At 30.7% G+C, this 17,193-nt stretch overlaps 4 protein-coding genes across 4 annotated transcripts; all 4 read right to left on the bottom strand.

Moving 5' to 3' along the window:
- Positions 1-136: 136 nt before the first annotated feature.
- LOC145193725 (uncharacterized) lies at positions 137-15,563 on the bottom strand. Its single transcript, XM_090100020.1, has 3 exons — positions 15,246-15,563; positions 4,457-5,992; positions 137-693 (listed from the first exon to the last, which is right to left on the bottom strand). Exons 2-3 carry the CDS (start codon positions 5,850-5,852, stop codon positions 137-139), a joined length of 1,953 nt encoding a protein of 650 aa, XP_089956146.1. The 5' UTR covers positions 5,853-5,992; positions 15,246-15,563.
- Positions 9,916-10,353, bottom strand: LOC149882508 (uncharacterized). Its single transcript, XM_090100019.1, has one exon. It carries the CDS (start codon positions 10,351-10,353, stop codon positions 9,916-9,918), a length of 438 nt encoding a protein of 145 aa, XP_089956145.1.
- LOC149882507 (uncharacterized) lies at positions 11,242-11,622 on the bottom strand. Its single transcript, XM_090100018.1, has one exon. The coding sequence runs from the start codon at positions 11,620-11,622 to the stop codon at positions 11,242-11,244; it is 381 nt and encodes a 126-aa protein (XP_089956144.1).
- On the bottom strand, positions 11,879-13,182 carry LOC149882506 (uncharacterized). Its single transcript, XM_090100017.1, has 2 exons — positions 12,846-13,182; positions 11,879-12,795 (listed from the first exon to the last, which is right to left on the bottom strand). The coding sequence occupies exons 1-2, from the start codon at positions 13,180-13,182 to the stop codon at positions 11,879-11,881; spliced, it is 1,254 nt and encodes a 417-aa protein (XP_089956143.1).
- Positions 15,564-17,193: the final 1,630 nt, after the last annotated feature.

Genomic DNA, 17,193 nt, shown 5'->3' with positions numbered 1-17,193 from the left:
CGTAAACGCAATTTATAAGCGTAAGTTGCGTATTAAATGCGTGCGTAAACGCAGTTATTTGCGTAAATTGCGTTTACGTTTACGTAAGTAAACGCAATAAGTTGCGTCAAATGCGTTTGAGTTTGCGTGTGAGTTTTTATTTTGGAACGCAAACGCAAAACGCAGTTTTTTTTGCGTTCCAATGTATGGGTGTAACTATATACTGAAAGCAATCATTATCAGTTTTCAGTGCTTTAACAAATTGTTTCATGTTTCCAAGTTTAAGATGGAGTGGTGGAAAAACTATTTTATTTCGACTAACAATGGGTTCATTCACAATATTTTGCATGTCCACTGCGAGAGTCTTGCGAATGGGCCATTCTTTTTGTATCCAGTGTTGATTTCTTGCTCGACTATCCCACATACAGAGATAACATGGAAACTTTGTAAAACCCTTCTGCTGACCAAGTAGAAAGTTAACCATCTTTAGATCTACACAAATAATCCAGTTATGTTCGCGATATTTAATCAAGTTAAGCACCATTTTAATGTCATCATAAGTTTCTCGCAAATGAACAGAATGACCAATTGGTACAGAACCAAAAATATTTCCATAGTGCAATAGGACGCATTTGAGGCTTCGCTTTGAGCTATCGATAAAAAGTCTCCATTCTATTGGATTATATACAGAAGTACCTAACTGTAATAGGAGACCTGATATATCATGACAGTAAACAAATAAATTAACAAGTTAAATAAAAAGTTAACAAAGTTTTCATCTCTTGTTCTAAAGTAAGAAACTTTTGCAAAACTATCAAGTAGGTTTTTTTCCTTTAAACGTGATGCTAATACTTCTGCTGCTTGCTTAGAAAGTCCTAAATCACGAACTAAGTCATTCAGTTCTATCTGACTAAAACACTGAGGCAAACTGAATTGTTTAGTATTAGATCAGAAGTCTTCCAAATCTGGTAAAAATTCTTCTGTTTCTGTAGCAGACATACTTTTCTCGTCTTCTGAAAAAAAGTAATTTCTTTCTTTTTCCTTTTGTCCAATCTTGAAGACTTTCTTCACAAATATGGCACACAGTATGTGGAGCCCACTTTTTTTCTTGGTCGCCAAGTTTAATATCAAAATATAATTTATATGCTAGTTTTACAAAATTAGTAATGTTTCGTCTTTGTCGAACAAGTGTATAGCAACCACAGATATAACAGAATGAGTTAGGATTATGCTTGCACTTATGTCGATTTGAAGAAGCCATCATATTATATATTTGATCTAATAAAAACAATGATATGGTTTTTTTTTTTTATACCTATTGAATAAAAATACCTATGAAAAACATAGTTTTTAAAAAATAAATAAATTGTTTATTGCAAAAAAACTAGAGCTTACCAACAAAAACGGACCTTATATTTGGATTCAGCGTTTAAAAATACATAAAAATCAGTTTAAATATTTCATGCAACAGAAAAAAGTTTTTTTTTGTAGACCTGTGTTATTAATTATTAACATAGAGTTTTAACATGGAATAGTATAAAAGTAAAGAAGCATAAAGATTTTTAAAATATATAGATTTGAAAAGTTTGTTTTTCAACGGTTTTTGAAAACAACAGATATGAGTTCATATTAATAAAAGAATATAATTAAAGCACATTTTATAAACATTGGTTTGTGTGTGTGTGTGTATATATATATATATATATATATATATATATATATATATATATATATATATATATATATATATATATATATATATATGAAATGATATTATAATCAAATTCTGACAGATACAAATGTAAATGGAAACATGATTATCATCACACATTTGAGTTTCATACCTGATTTGATCGAACATTATTCATTTGTGTTGCATCAGATAATCTGTTGCATGTTTCATTGGATGATTATGGTTATCTGATGAAACATACAGATTATAATCAGATATATTTGATGAAACACGAATGTTCGATTACAAATTGTAAACATGTTTTGACAGATTATCTGACAGATTCTAAATAATTAAAAATAATTTAATTCGTATACATTGATCATTATTGTGAGTTCATAAATTTTACAAAAATATAAAGTACTATAAAAAATTTCCTATAAATAAATCTATATATAAGTACAGAAATTAAATTTGCTACATTTTAAATTGCTATCAGTCGCAGATGATTGTTTAAGAAAAATGAAATGAATTTGTTGTTTATTTGCGTTATAACACACTATCGTTTGGGATATCAACAAGGGATGCCCATTGAAACCAACACAAAAACCTCACTGAACCCAGGCTGGGCAACCCACACTAGCTTAGATTAATACGGCACAAAACCCGAGTGTCGTGGTTTGCTGGGTAATGTCTGGCAATTCAAAATCCGAGGAAAACGTTTTCAAACAGCTGCACTACTTCGATTGTAAAATCCGAAAATAAAAATTCAATTTTTAGTTCAACATGTTATCTCGTAATCAATAAAAATAGTGTTACATGCTTGCATGAACCTATACTTTTACTTTCCAATAAGAAAGTTAAACTTGCTGATTTGGGTTTCGGTGGAACCCACAAATATGTACTTGAACTTGATGACATGTACTTGAACTTTACAACATACGAAAAAAACTAATTTATTTACGAACGAAAAACCAGGCAAAGCTTGGTACTAAAAATTCATCAAACGTTGGAAAACAAAGACGAAGCGAGAGAACTTCAGATAAAATTCAAACACTCAGAGCAGCTTCTTCTACTGAAGATAAGCATCGTTATTAAGTTTAGAGCTTTATTTTAAAGTTCTAACTTAGTTTTCAAAATTTAATTTACTATTCAAATTTCTAACATACATTATTTATTTGACTTTCTAATTAAAAACTGAAATGATTATTTCTAATTTAGTTATCTAATATAAGTTTCTGATTAATATTTCTAGTTTGAATTTCTTGCTTGAATTTCGAAATCAGTTTCTAATACAAGTTTTTAATATAAATTGCTTAAACATCTAAAACTTAAATGTTTACCTTAAACCTCTTATTCCTGTTTTCAAATTTATGTTTCTTCTTTGATTTTCTGGTTTATATTTCTAAATTAAGTTTCTAAATTAAGTATCTAAATTAAGTTTCTAAATTAAGTATCTAAATTAAGTTTCTAAATTAAGTTTCTAATTTAAATCTCTGAATTACATTTCTTCTTTAAATATCTGCTATAAATTATTTCTTTTGACTTTTTCTATAAAGTGCTTCTTTAAATTTCACTATTTTCCGTTTGCTTCATTAAAAAAAAATCTACTTCCTAAATTTTTCATTTAAATTTTAAAAAATAAATGGTCAATAAAAGTTTTACAAATTCAAATTTAAACAGCTAATTTATACTCTTAATTTGAAATTCTAAGCTACTAATTTTATACTGCTAATTTTATTTCTTGTAAAAGTTTTTTTACTTTTATTTTCTGATTATTTTTTCTCATAAACGTTTCTTTTAAAAAGTTATTTTTGCTTAAAGTGCGTTCTTTAAAATTTTTCTATAAATTCTTTTATAAATAAATTTTTAAAAAAATTTCCTTTCATATCTTCTTTATATTTCGTCTTTAAAATTCTTTTCCAAATTTCTTCATTAAAACTTTGTATTTAACTTAGCCAGTCACCGCTTTAATGCACCGCTTTTTAATTTGCTTTTAATTTCTTTTTGTAATTTTCTCCTTCAAGTTAGAATTAAAGATCATCGCTTGTGTTTTTGTGGAGTATTTTTTGAGAAAGTCTTGTGAACCTCTATTAAAGCAAAACCAGCGACCCGAATGATACATTTGTGTGGCTATCATTTTTTTCGAATATATATATTTTTCTCATTTTCTAATTATAAGGCTTTCATATAGGGGTTTGGGTTTCGAATGATTTTGTGTGTACGCATGTAGATATGCTTGAACGTTTTGTAAAATGAAAGTAATCTGATTTAACTTTTAAGCGGAGTGTGCATTTTTAACACGCATTTTTTTCTGTTAATTCTGATATTGACACGTTAATACATTCACTTCTCACTTAAAGAGCAATTAAATTTGCCAGTTATTTTTTCATAAAAAGATAAAACATCATTTGATATTTATTTAAAACTTATCCCAAGGGTCTTTATCAAGAATCTTTATCTGAATAACTTTATCTGAATCTTCACGCTTCTAATTTTCTGGCTGTAAAAAATCTATAACTAATAAGTTTAAACAAAAATTTCATTCATTTTCTAACATCATTCATTAACAAAATACAAATTCATTATTTACGTATGGATTCCTCCATAAATTTTACTTTGTTACAACTGCTATCATTATCAAACTTTTTTATCTTGCATGGGATAAAGAACTTGCGATAGAAAAAATATTAGTAAAGATAATAAATAGTATAAAAATAATAAAACGATTTTCCATTTCTCTAATTTTTTTCAAACAGATTGCTATGTGATTTTTTGTAGCCAATGTTGACGGATGATTGATACCTAAAATATCCGTTCGTACTTTATCAACTTGATAATAAGTTTCATACGCTTCATAATATTTTCCCATATTCATCAAACAGAGTGCTATATTACTTTTTGTATTCAATGTTAATAGATGACTGATGCCTAAAATAGCCGTTCGTAGTTTATCAACTTGATAATAAATTTTTAAAGCATCATTATATTTTCCCATTTTACACAAACAGATTGCTATACAATGTTTTGTATCTAGAGTTGTTTGATTTTCAGGTCCATAAGATTTTGTGTTATAATTTTGAATGGCATCGAGAATGTTTTTTGCTTCTTGAATAAAGCCTTTGTTTGATAAGAAACAGCGGATTCTCCAACTCTTTTGATGGAACACTTCACACATTTTTGGTTTGCTAGTTCGAAACATATGGATGAAATGGTAATAGAAGTGCTTCCCATCGTCAACGTGTTCTTTATCCTCTTCCAGTTGTAATTTTAGAAACTCGATGATGCTTTCGTTGCATACTTCTGTTATTTCTTTGCGCTTTTGATAACATTTACATGCTAACTGTGTCATTTCGTGCATCGTGTACCTGTCGTTGTCATCTTCGAAACGATCAAGCAACGAATAACTTACGAGTAAACTTATAGCTCGATTTATCATAACCTCATCGTTTATTTTGAGGTGTTTTGAAACATTGTGAATAAACTTTTTTGAAATGTGTCGACCATCGCAATACGATAAATGGTTTAAAAGTTCTACTGTTTTTTCATTTGATGTTTCTATTTTGCTTAATACTATGCTAATTGATGCTATTGTAGACTTTGTTTCCACTTCAGTGAGTGTACCTTCCTCGAGCATTTCAATGGGATATGATTGATAAAGACATAAATACTCCTGTAAAGAAACGCTGTTGTTGTTTATATAGAGAATGGCCTGATTAATGGCGAGTGGATGATATTGAAGCACTTTGGTTATTTCTTTTAGTTTTTCGTCATCGTTTGTAAATATTTGTTTAATATTTCGTTTTGCGAAAAGAAACGCATCTTGAGGCGAGAATGAGTTAATTTGCACTTGATTAACATTGGTAGACCATGATTTCCATTGCGATGTTACCAAAGTAAATGAGTTTTTTTTATTTGATACATATTTTTCAAAATTCTTCACACTTTCACCATCCACGTTGTCGAAGATGTATAGCGTTTTTTCTCTTTCAAAATAGTGATGGGTTTTTCTAGAAACTACTTCAATATCGAACGGATCGCCTTGAGAATCTTTTACGCTTAACCCCAGTTGGTGACAGAGATTAGTCATAGAAACTTGTATTTTGTCAAATGATGCATCCACCCACACAATGCTTTCAAAATAACTGTTATAAAGTGCTGCATATTTTCTTACGAGCTGAGTTTTTCCTACTCCAGACATTCCAGTTAAAACTGTGATTAGTTGTCCCGAATCGTTTGTTCGGCACACGTATTTATGAATTTGATTAAGTTCATTGTCACGTGAAAAGAAGGCTTTTGTCGGCGGTAGGATACCAAAAACGGAGTGTCGGGATATTAACTCTAAAATGTAAAATATTTTTTTATTTTTAACAACACGTTTACATTTTTGATAAATGTCTAGAATTAATTTTTTGAACGGCATTTGCTGTTATATTTTTAGTTTTTGGTAGGAAAAGCATAAACTCTATTGACGATTAATATATGTATAGTTAAATCGACGAATAACATTTAAAAAATTATCACTAACTACTGAATATAATATTTAATACGCTTGCTATCATTATGATGAAATTTTTTGTCTTTAAGTTAGTTTTATTTTCAAGCAAATCCAGTTGTAAACGCTATTTAAAACTCTAAAAATACTCCCAGAGGAAAAATACTCGTAAAATACTCCCAGAGGAATATTTTGAAGTTTAATTGGAGAACCTCGCAATAAAACAATTATTCTTTCGAAATCAAAAAAAATTTTCTTGAAAAAGTACTTAAAAATCCCCAAAGGGTGTCACTGCATTAACTTCTAATGTCTAAAATGTTTTTGCTACGTAAGAAGTTTATGCAGAACGCTTCGATGGAGGGTTAAAAACGTGCAATCCATGAGGGCTTCAAAAAAAGTTAATACAAAGATGTTTTGGAGTCCTTGTTACATTTAGTTTTTAATTCATGTTTAAAAAATTGACATTGTAAACTAAGTAACTAATTATAATACTGCAATAAATAGACCTTCTTTTGAATTTAAGTGTGAATTTAATCCGCAAAATTACTAAATATTTTATTACTAATTATATATAATTAGTAATAAAATATTTATATAAATATTATATTATAATATAATAAATTATTACTAATTATAATACTGCAATAAATAGACCTTCTTTTGAATTTAAGTGTGAATTTAATCCGCAAAATTACTAAATATTTTTGCTGTTAATCAATTCTGTAAATAAATTAGTGCAATTTTTAGCACCGAAGGGTTTGTGAAATAAATTAATTAAATAAATTAAAGAAAGTTTTTCCTTTTCAAAAATGTTCGTTTTAGTTAAAAAAATAATTAAATTATCTTTAGTGTTTAAATTATGTTTTTTGTATAATTTTTATCTCTAATTAATATTTAGGGGCAGCCGGAAAAATTTCGGCATACAAAGGCGACACAAAAAAGAAGTCCGTTATTGTTTATGACAAGTTTAACGATAACGTTCTTTAGTTCGTCAGCAAACTATTTTCACAGTTAACAAACAAGTACAAAGATATAGGTACTGTATCAAAATACATAAGAGGAGATATAGAAGTGAAATAAACCGTTTAATATCTGATATTTCAGTAAGTCACTGAAACAAAACTGCCACCCCAGTAAACTTCCTTTTGATTGAATTTCATTTTCCATGTCTATCAATAAATTCCTTAGTTGACTTTTAAAATTGCTTGACTTACAGAGTCTTTCGATCTTTTGGACAATAAAGATGCCAATGATCCATCTTTTCTACAGCAACTATTTTAAAAGAAACGTGAGCAATTCTGAATAATGCAGGAGTGCCTGCATGATTGAGTTCTGCTTAAAATTAGAAATTGTGGCATTATTTTGAAAAAATAGTTAACAAAACATTTATTTTAAAGAATAGTTTTGAAATGCAACGCTTAGAAGCTTAAATTAAAGGCGTATTTTCAAACAGGATAAAAGGAATAATATACATGTTTCATTTTTTTTTTTTTTTTTAATATTTATAACAGTTTAACATGTGAGAGGTTTTTTTATAAGGGCACATCTTTGAAGAAAAACTTTTTTGTGATAAAATTATTTTTCAAATGTTTTTAAGGATGCGAACTAAGTGTATTTGTAGATACTTATAGATCTGATAAAATAAATTTCTAGAACCCTTTTAATAATTTGACAACCTCGTCTTCGGTAAATGATAAGCAAATAATTTTTCAGAGATTGCATTTCTTTGTAACATTTTAAAATTGATACGTCTTTCATTCTTACCTGCGCAGTTTAAAAGTAAAAGCTACAATCGATGTTGTTTGGTGTCAAACTGCGTTTAATGCAGACTGGGATGACGCAAATATTCTTTAAAATGTTATGAGACGTTTTATCCATGATTTCCAGCGGTTAAAACCAAGCTACAGATTCTTTAACATCATAAATATGCTCAACTACATTAGTTTAATTTGGATAAAGATTTATGCAACTAAAGATGTCTATGATTTAATTAAATGAATAGAATCAAACAAAACGTTGTCTTAAATCAAAAGTTGATCCTGCTCTTAACTCTTACTTAACGTCAGAATTATCTTACTGATACTCGCCTACCTCATCTCCTAACCTCTTTGGCAGACGCGTTACTTATGTGTGAGCATTTGACGTTTGGGACAAAAGTTCATTTGAATTGTTTTAATGTTATTTTCGTACATAAATTGTAAAAACCTCATTTAAAAAAAAAGAAAAAGAAATATGTTACAGCTTTGAACATAACACTTATTTGTTCAGTGTTAACTGTAGTGCTGAAGTTGTCAAGAATTAAGCACTTCACCAACGCTAAAGTTAGGAATCGGTTGGTCTTTTTTCATGTGAAAGCCAACTTTAATGACATTTTCGTTGTACTCTTTTTTAGGAGAGTAGAACTATTTTGATTTTATTTGGTGCAGACAATATTTAGTAAAGACTTTTATCTTTGGTTTCATATCAAACATATTTCAAATCAACTTTGTTTTGTGTTTTCTGTATTTAGATTTCTAAATCCAACATTGAAAAGTTCAAACTTTTTTTTTTAAGTTAAGAAAGTGACGAAATATCTCTATTGTCTTATTTTACAACATTTTGTTCAGACGGAAGATACAATCCAACACTTTTTAACCACTCCGATATGTGACACAACTGTTGGCTAATAAAGTTTACAATTGGAATAATTTTATTATCGCTTAAAGTTTGTCCACATTTTTCCGGTCCGAGACATCCGTTTTTCGAAGAAGCATTGTTTCATGTTAAACAGTACTTTTTTCCAAAACACATAATAGAAAGAGTTTTTTTTTTACGAAAGAGAAGTGTTGTACATCTCTTTTTAGCAATACTGTAGTTTATTGAATGTTTTCACATGTTTTCACAAATAAATGTATTCCTTCTTTGGCCTGTCTTTTGAGTCAATTAAACAAACTCCAAATGAAAAGATTTCTGTTTAATTTTTTGTTCTTCACTATAAAGCCTATGAGGAAAGCCTGAAAAAAAAGAGCATTAAAAAAGCCTTAAAAAAACTTCGTTGCTAAACTTTAATGCAGCCTCCTTTCAGCTATAGTCATACGCTAAATAACATCGTTCAACGTTTTGCTGTTGTGGAAGGTTTTTTGCTTCTATGGAAATTCTTAAAACTTCTATGTTGATGGAACTTAATGGTTTGTGTGTTGTGAATACTTCTTCGTTTTTAACTGAATAAGGAAGATCGACTCAACACCTTTTTAGTAACTTGTTTACATATACTCTTGTTAAGAAAACAGCGTTATTTATACTAAATCTGACATAGTTAGCAATTATCCGTAACTAAATATAAGATAATAATTACCAACTTCATAATCATATACTAATTACTGTAAAAATACTAGACGTCATCGCGTGGTTTAATAAATGTTTATGACACACTCCCAATTTGTAGAGAATATCTACAAATTCTCATCAAAATTTTCATCAATGGCTGTTATTTTAATAAGTTCCTCAGCCTTTGATTTCGCCATTCGTGAAGGTGTTTGCTTCAGAGTTTTTGTTTATTCTGCTGATATGTTTTCGCTAGTTTTAGAATCATTTATGAATTCCTCGATCTCAGTAGGATCTTGGCAAATTTCCAACGGATAAAGCATCTGAATCGGTCTTTCCACTACTTGATTATTTCCCGTTCTTAGTTTAGCACCGCGGATTATATTATCTTCAACGCGTACAAGTTTCGTTACCATACCAATTTTCCACTCACCTCTATTTTTTCTTCTCCTTTAAGTAAGAAAATCTATCCCATTGCTATGTCCTTTTGATTATACCCTTTGCACTGATAATTTTCTCGTAATGATCTTAAGTACTCGTTTGTCCACCTTTTCCACGCTAAGTTCTTGCATTTCGTGATATACCGCATTGCTCGTGTAGTCGATTTGTTAAAATATTCATCATCGTCATCTTCTGTATTTTCGGAAGGGATCGTAATACCTCTCCCATGTAAAATCATGTTTGGTGTTAATATCGGAAGTTGAATATCGTTCTCGATATATCCTAATGGTCGGTTATTCAACGTATTTTCAATATCAATTAAAACTTCTTTAAGTCGTTCGAAAGTCAGACGAATCCTTCCAGTTGCTTTGTGTAATGATCTTTTTACCAAACCCACCATTCTTTCAAAGAAACCTCCCCACCATGGGCTTCTTGCTAAATTAAACTTCCATTTTATGTTCATTTCACCTAAATAATCGTTTATCAGCGGGTATTTCTGCAATCGTCGGATTCACCTTGCAGTACTTACAAATGTTTTAGCATTGTCGCTTATTATGAGTGCAGGTGTGGCCCTTCTTGCAATCATTTGTTTTATACTTCGATGAAAATCTTCTTTTTCCATTGTTTTTAGTAGATCCAAATGGATTGCTCTTGAAATTGCACAAGTATAAAGTACAATGTATGATTTTTTGTAACACTCTTTGCTTACTTTATATTCGATTGGGCCAGCGAAATCCAAACTAATAGTTTCAAAGGGGTATTTGCTTTTAGTTCGATATTATGGCAAATCAGCCGTTAATGGAGCTAGTAATGGTTTGCACCTTATTCTTTTACACCAATTGCAATCGTATATAATTGTTTTGACTTGGCTACGTAAGGTATCTGTCCAATAATGCTCACGAAACTTGGACATTGTCAGACCAACCATCCCACGGTGATTCTGTGCATGTGCTCTTCTGTATTGCGTTGTTCCTTTCAGTAGCTGATAGCACACTTCGACATTTTCTTTTACTTTTGAGATTGAAATGATTCTTAAGATCCATGCCATTATTCTTATAACTTTTGGTAGTTGATACTTGCTCATAAGTTCATCAAAGTAGCTAAACCTCTCGACTATGGCAAGGTTATGCATTTTTGTTGGATTATCTTCTTTCATTACTTCATCCATTTGTGTATGAGCTATATTGGGTGGTCACTCATTCTTTTTGGCAAGCCATGTTGGACCGTTGAACCATATTTGTGGAATTTTTCCATTTTTAATTCCTCTACTTCCAATATCAGCTGGGTTCTGATTGGTTGGACAGTGGCACCAGATAATCCAACTTTGTTTATTGATTTCTTTCACACTGTTTTATACAAACTGCTTCCATTTACGATTGTCACTAAGGATCCAATGCAGTGCTACTGAACTATCAAGCCAGCCGTATATTTCCGTAACTGGATGTCCTTCAAGTGCCAATTTAATATTTGTAAGAGCATTAGCTACCATGTGTCCAGAAATCAGTTCAAATCTGGGAATAGAACAACCTCGTTTTGATATGGTTGATTTGGCTGTAAACAATCCTTGAGTTACTTTGCTTCCTTGATGTACTTCTATGTATATTGCACTGCAGCAACCATCTTTGCTTGCATGACCAAATCCATGGATTTCAATCTTTTTTATTACATGATTCAAAACAGTTATACTTCTTGGTATTGGTGTAAGGTCTGGTAAAGTATTTTTCCAAAGCATCCATTTTCTTTGTTAATTCAGGTGAAAGTTTTTTGTCCCAAGCAAATTTAAAATCACAAATTTGTCGATATATAAGTTTTGCTGTTAGTGTTATTGGGGAAATCACACCAAGTGGATCAAAAACTCTAGCGAAACTTTCTAAAATTCCTCTTTTGGTTGTGATGTTTGTTTGGCAAGTTGGTGTTCTATCCACTAACAAAGTGTCATCATTTTTGTCCCACAACAAACCAAGAATTTTTGAATAACGTTTATTTTGTTAATTGATGGTAACTTCTTGATAGTTCTCTTTTGAATCATTCGTTTCTAATGCAGGAAAACTCGAGTGCCATTTTTGAAGCTGGAATCCTCCCATTTCGAACAAATGAATCGCTGTTTGTTTCAATTTTTCGACACATTCCAGGTCAACTCCCCCAATGATTATATCATCAACATATATGCCCTTGTTGATTATCTGAATTTCATTCTTTTTATGTGGATAATATTTTCCATATGTCAATAAATGCTGCTTGATTACTCCCTCAAGAATAAAGGGACTAGATGCAGAGCAAAACGGGATTCGAGTAAATCTTAGAGTTATAACTTCTTTACTTTTTAAGTCCGATATCCAGTACAAACGGAAAACATCACGATCTTTAGTATCAAGTCTTATTTGTAGAAAGGCTTCTTTAATGTCTCCAGCAAGACAAACAGGTTGCAATCTGTTTTGTAAAATAACATTGAGTAGTAAGGGTTGTAATGGAGGACAAACATGTAAACAATCGTTAAGTGAGGGTGATCCGAACTCTTTAGCTGACGCGTCAAAACCAATCCTTAGCTTGGTTGTTTCGGAGTCCTCTTTTATCGCTGCTCGATGAGGCATGTAGAATATTCTCTTGCCAGTTGGTTTGTTTGGTGCATACTCGATTATCCCATCCTTGAGTTGTTCTTGAATAATAGCGTTATATTTTATGAGATCATTTGGTTTCTTTTCCAGTTTTCTAAGTACGCTATGCAACCTTGAGATACTTCCATCTGAACAAGATGCTAGTTTTGAATGTTCTACTTTCCATGGTAATCCAGTGTGATAAGAACCAGTCGAGTCTTGTTGTAGCTGTTCTTTAAATTCTTCATATACTTCATTTTGATTCCCTTCGCTTTGATCATCTAGACCAAGGACATCCAAGTTATATAGCTCTTTGAACAGTCGTTGGTTGACTTTGTAAAATATAAATAGTCCGAGGTGCTTTTTACTAGTCCCATAACCGTCCATCCAAATATGGTTTTTTCTGTAATAGCTTCTCCATCATTTCCAGTCCTGAAACCTTTCAACTTTATTTTTGCAATATCACCAGCACCAATTATAAGATAAATTTTATGATCATCGTAGTCATCTTCATTATGAAAATGCAATCCCTCTAAGTGTTTGAGTTTCTTTTTTAGGACGGATATCCTCGGATTTTGTAGCACTGTAAGCACTTTCCTTTCTAACTTGTAGAGTTTAATATCAAGGATGTTGCGTCCGTTTATTGAATATAGAGCTGTGTTGAACAACGGAAGATTTTGAGGTACTGATCCAGTCATTGTTTCAATGTTTTTCAATTACCAATTATTTGGGTCTAACTTTAGGTGCTTGATTAGCGTAAATGAAGCATAAGAACTACCAGCTCCCGTATCCAATTGTGCTCTCACTTTATATTTGCCAACGTTCACAACAACTGTGGGATGAATAGTTTGCCCTTCGTATCCAGTCATAAGGATACCCTTTTTTGATTCGTCTTTATTAATCCCAGTGCATATAGATGAATGATGCCTTCATACGATGTACCCAACTGTCGTAGCAAGAACGTTTGCTACGACAGTTGGATGCTGTGTGGTTTGTTGACGTGCAGTTGAAGCAGCGATGGTTTTCTTTAAGATATTGTTTCCTTTGCTGAGTTGAATGAAGTTTCGTACATTCGTGACTACGATGATTTTGCGAACTGCAGTAGACACAGCCAATGTTTTTAGTTTCGCTATGTTGGAAGTGTTTTTCCATTTGATTTCTGTGCTCCAAATTATTGTGGAGTTTTGAATTTTCTTTTCTGATATTATTTGTTGGTCGTCCAATAGATGTTTCTGGGTTTCGTAAGGTATATTCACGTAGAGCTTTAATTAGCTGTTCAAAGCCCCATTCCTGCCATTTTTGATCTGTTCGAATAATATCAGCTTTTACAGGGCCAAGTTTGTCGAGAGTTTCGCGTACCAGTATTTCTGCTGTCACCAATTTGTTTAAAGTTTTCAACGATTTTATGCTTACATTTAATTTCCTGTAAAAATGATGTACTTGATCCACGTAGGTTTTTTTTATGTAGGGAAGATCCATGATATCACGACCATGCTGGCGTATAATTTCAGAAGTGATTTTTCGCTTTTTCATAACCATTTACATTAAAAGGGAGTTTAGTAATTTTCTCTTTTGGCGTATTTGATAGTAGTTCACGTAAGTATGATAATTTAGTTACCGGAGGATAGCTTGTGTTGTCAATTTCTGTGCTGAATTGTTCCCAGAACCGCACCCAATCCAGAATAGTCCCATCAAATTTTGAAATTTTTCGTTCATTTAGTTCTTCTTTTACACGAGCAATTTCTTCTTGCATCTTCTTTTTCGTAATTTCTCTTTCTATACGGTATTCCTCCAATAAGGTCAGAAGTTCGCTTTGCTGTTTAATTAAGTTGTTCTGTTGTTTGTACCAGTTGTCGATTTCTTCATTGTCGGCGTTTTCTTCGTCTCTTTTTAATTCTTCTATGTTTTGGATTAAGTTTAAAGTCTCCGACAGTTTTGGTTTGATGGTTGGTTCTAATCTATCTAGTGTGTGTATATCGTTATTGTTCAATGATATGCGTACTTCCAGACCAAGTCGCTCAACTTTTGTTAATGTTAGTTCCAATTTCCTTGATAGTGTAGCAGTTAGATCTTCGGGTTGCTTCGGAGGCATTTTAAATTCTATTGTAATCTTTAATTCCTTACGTCAGTTGATAGCTTGTAGAATGTTCCAAAGATTCCAGTTGTCCTGGAAGGGTCGCCGCTTTGTGTTGTAAATATTTCTTTGTTTTTTAACTGACTAAGGAAGATCGACTCAACACCTTTTTTGTAACTTGTTTATATATATTCTTATTAAGAAAACAGCATTATTTATACTAAATCTGACATAATTGGCAATTATCCGTAACTAAATGTAAGATAATAATTACCAACTTCATACCATATATTAATTACTGTAAAAATACTAGACGCCATCGCGTGGTTTAATAAATGTTTATGACATTGTGCGTTTACATTAAAGATAACACTAAATTTTATGAATATGTAACTTAAGATAATTCATGTTGGTTTTAAATCCTTTGCTGATAAATTTTATTTTTTTCAGTGGCTAGAAAACTCGGGAGAAGAATGAGCACAAATCATTGTTCTCATTCTCTAATCGGAAAGGAATTGCCGAGTATTTTGGGAATGTTATAACCCAATCAGATGAGTAGAGCGACGGAACATAATCTTTTATTCTGCTTTATTTATTTGCTCATACCGGTTTTTCTAACTATGAAACTTAAAATGTTAAAGAAACAGGTAAAAAGTAACACAAGTAGAAGAAAAATAGATGACGTACTGGTTCATTTCGTCCTCTAGCGTTCTTTTTCTGCGATCTTTAGGAGAACAACTGTTTGATGGACAAAACCAGTGTTTGTTTCAATAGTTTTTCTTAAACTTTCTTAAAGCACGTTAAAGATTTTAAAATTGAAGCTTTAACCTCAACACTAAATAGGAAAAACTGAACCATGCAACAGCAAACTATAAAAATCAAGATAAAAAAATCAAAAGCCCATTTCAAATCAATGAAAAGTTTTGTAAAATGAAAAATTACCAAACGATAATTCTGCGATAAAACAATCTTAGTTCGGTGTGATCGTGTTTTAGTTGTTGAACATTCGCTTTTATTAGTTTCGAGTAAAGAAACTCTCTTGTATAGAGATTAAACTCGTGTTATGGTTTTAAATTGGTGTCATATTTTTTTTTTTATAAAATAAAGGCCGTCGAGGAGTTCAAGTCTTCGCCAAATATGAGGCTTAATCAAATAATAGGATCAAATTTCATGATAAAAGCGTGAAACGTGTAGAATGAAATATTCTGAAAGAACAAGACCATTTGCCGCTAGCGAGGATCGATAAGAAATCGATTTGTGAGCTTCTACCTGTTATTTTTATTATGTTAACTAACATCAATATTTACTTCTTTCCAATAATAAAACGAGTTTTGATTCGTTATTACTACTTTGTAACCATTTTCTTTTCGTTATTGTTACTTTGTAAAATTTTCCTCATCTTTACAGTTGATTGCATCAACTAATCTTTTTAATTGCTTTATTTCTATTTCAATTGTATAACTTTATTTTTATGGCAAAGTAACACGTTGAACTTGAAAGGACATTTTATAATTTGAATTTTTTTTTTTTTTTTTTTTTTTTTTTACTTTAAATGTTTGTAACTTAAAAACTAAAAAAATAAATAAAAAGCAAATTGTTAAATCAAATGTTTTCTTAATAAATCTAGTTCAAAAAATGTTAGAAAATCTTTTTCTGAAAAAAAAAAGAAGAAATCCCATTTAGGGTAAGGTTGCTAATATTGTACCGATGCCTATATTGTACTTTTAAGATAAATCGTTATTTTTACAACCCACAAGAAATTTTTTGACTTATTTTTTATCTTTGCTGATTGAAATTATGCAGTCAACTGCTTTTTTTTGTCATCCAACTGCATTAAGGCCAGAGTAAGCTCTTCTTGGTTTATTGTTTGAGATTTCTTATTTTAGGTTTTTATGGCTAAGCGTATTTCACTAAAAAAAGCAGAAAATATGATTTTTTTAGTGTATATATGTTAAAGCATAATTTATCTAAATTCAAAATAAATACCAAGAATTTAAAATATCTTATTTTTAGTTATCAAGTTTTTTAATTAACTGTATGTCAGATTAGTTGCGTAAATTGTACCTCAAGGCATGTCCTAAATTGTACCGACACAACCATTCTTACCGCTAAAAAACGCGTGTAAAGTTTAACAAATTCCTTTTGAGATTTCAATTAGAGAAACATCCATACTTTCAATACGAGCTTCACCACTTAAACAAACAAAAAAAAATTTTAGTATTACTCTTGTATTGACAAGCAGTCCTTAAAAACATGCACTCTCTAGTTTAGTTTTATCAATATGTCAACGCTGGTGTTATGTTGGCTGTGCAGGTGTTAATCAAAAACAGACACAATATATCTGAAACTTTTGCCAAAAATAGTTTTTTATGTATTTTATTTTACAATATTTAGTGTGGTTGTTTTTAAAACAGATATAGTATATATTGTTTTACATTATTTAGTATAACTATCTTTAATACCTACCTCTATTCTATTCTTCTATCCTCCTCTATTCTAATCTTAGCTAACTCATTAGTAAACATACAATTTAAATAAAAATTGTGCCATATGTAGTGATACCTGTTTTTGGCATTTTCCAGAAGAAAAATAATTCAAGTTGCATAGAGTTTATTAAATAAAAAACTTCATTTCA

Source organism: Hydra viridissima, unplaced genomic scaffold (assembly GCF_058129835.1).
Source record: "Hydra viridissima isolate aposymbiotic clone 2 unplaced genomic scaffold, HvirCarnegie_v1 scaffold_10, whole genome shotgun sequence".
In the NCBI taxonomy this organism is placed as follows: Eukaryota; Metazoa; Cnidaria; class Hydrozoa; order Anthoathecata; family Hydridae; genus Hydra; species Hydra viridissima.
This window is presented reverse-complemented; position numbering and strand designations above follow the sequence as displayed.

What these genes read in the sequence shown, in the direction of transcription:
- LOC145193725 (XM_090100020.1), bottom strand. Translation starts at nt 5,852, where the DNA reads ATGTCTGGAGTAGGAAAAACTCAGCTCGTAAGAAAATATGCAGCACTT. An exon ending in AGTACGAACGGATATTTTAG is followed by an intron (nt 694 to 4,456) that starts GTATCAATCATC and finishes ATGATATATCAG; the next exon opens with GTCTCCTATTACAGTTAGGT.
- LOC149882508 (XM_090100019.1), bottom strand. Translation starts at nt 10,353, where the DNA reads ATGAACATAAAATGGAAGTTTAATTTAGCAAGAAGCCCATGGTGGGGA.
- LOC149882507 (XM_090100018.1), bottom strand. Translation starts at nt 11,622, where the DNA reads ATGCTTTGGAAAAATACTTTACCAGACCTTACACCAATACCAAGAAGT.
- LOC149882506 (XM_090100017.1), bottom strand. Translation starts at nt 13,182, where the DNA reads ATGACTGGATCAGTACCTCAAAATCTTCCGTTGTTCAACACAGCTCTA. An exon ending in GGTTATGGGACTAGTAAAAA is followed by an intron (nt 12,796 to 12,845) that starts GCACCTCGGACT and finishes GACTGTTCAAAG; the next exon opens with AGCTATATAACTTGGATGTC.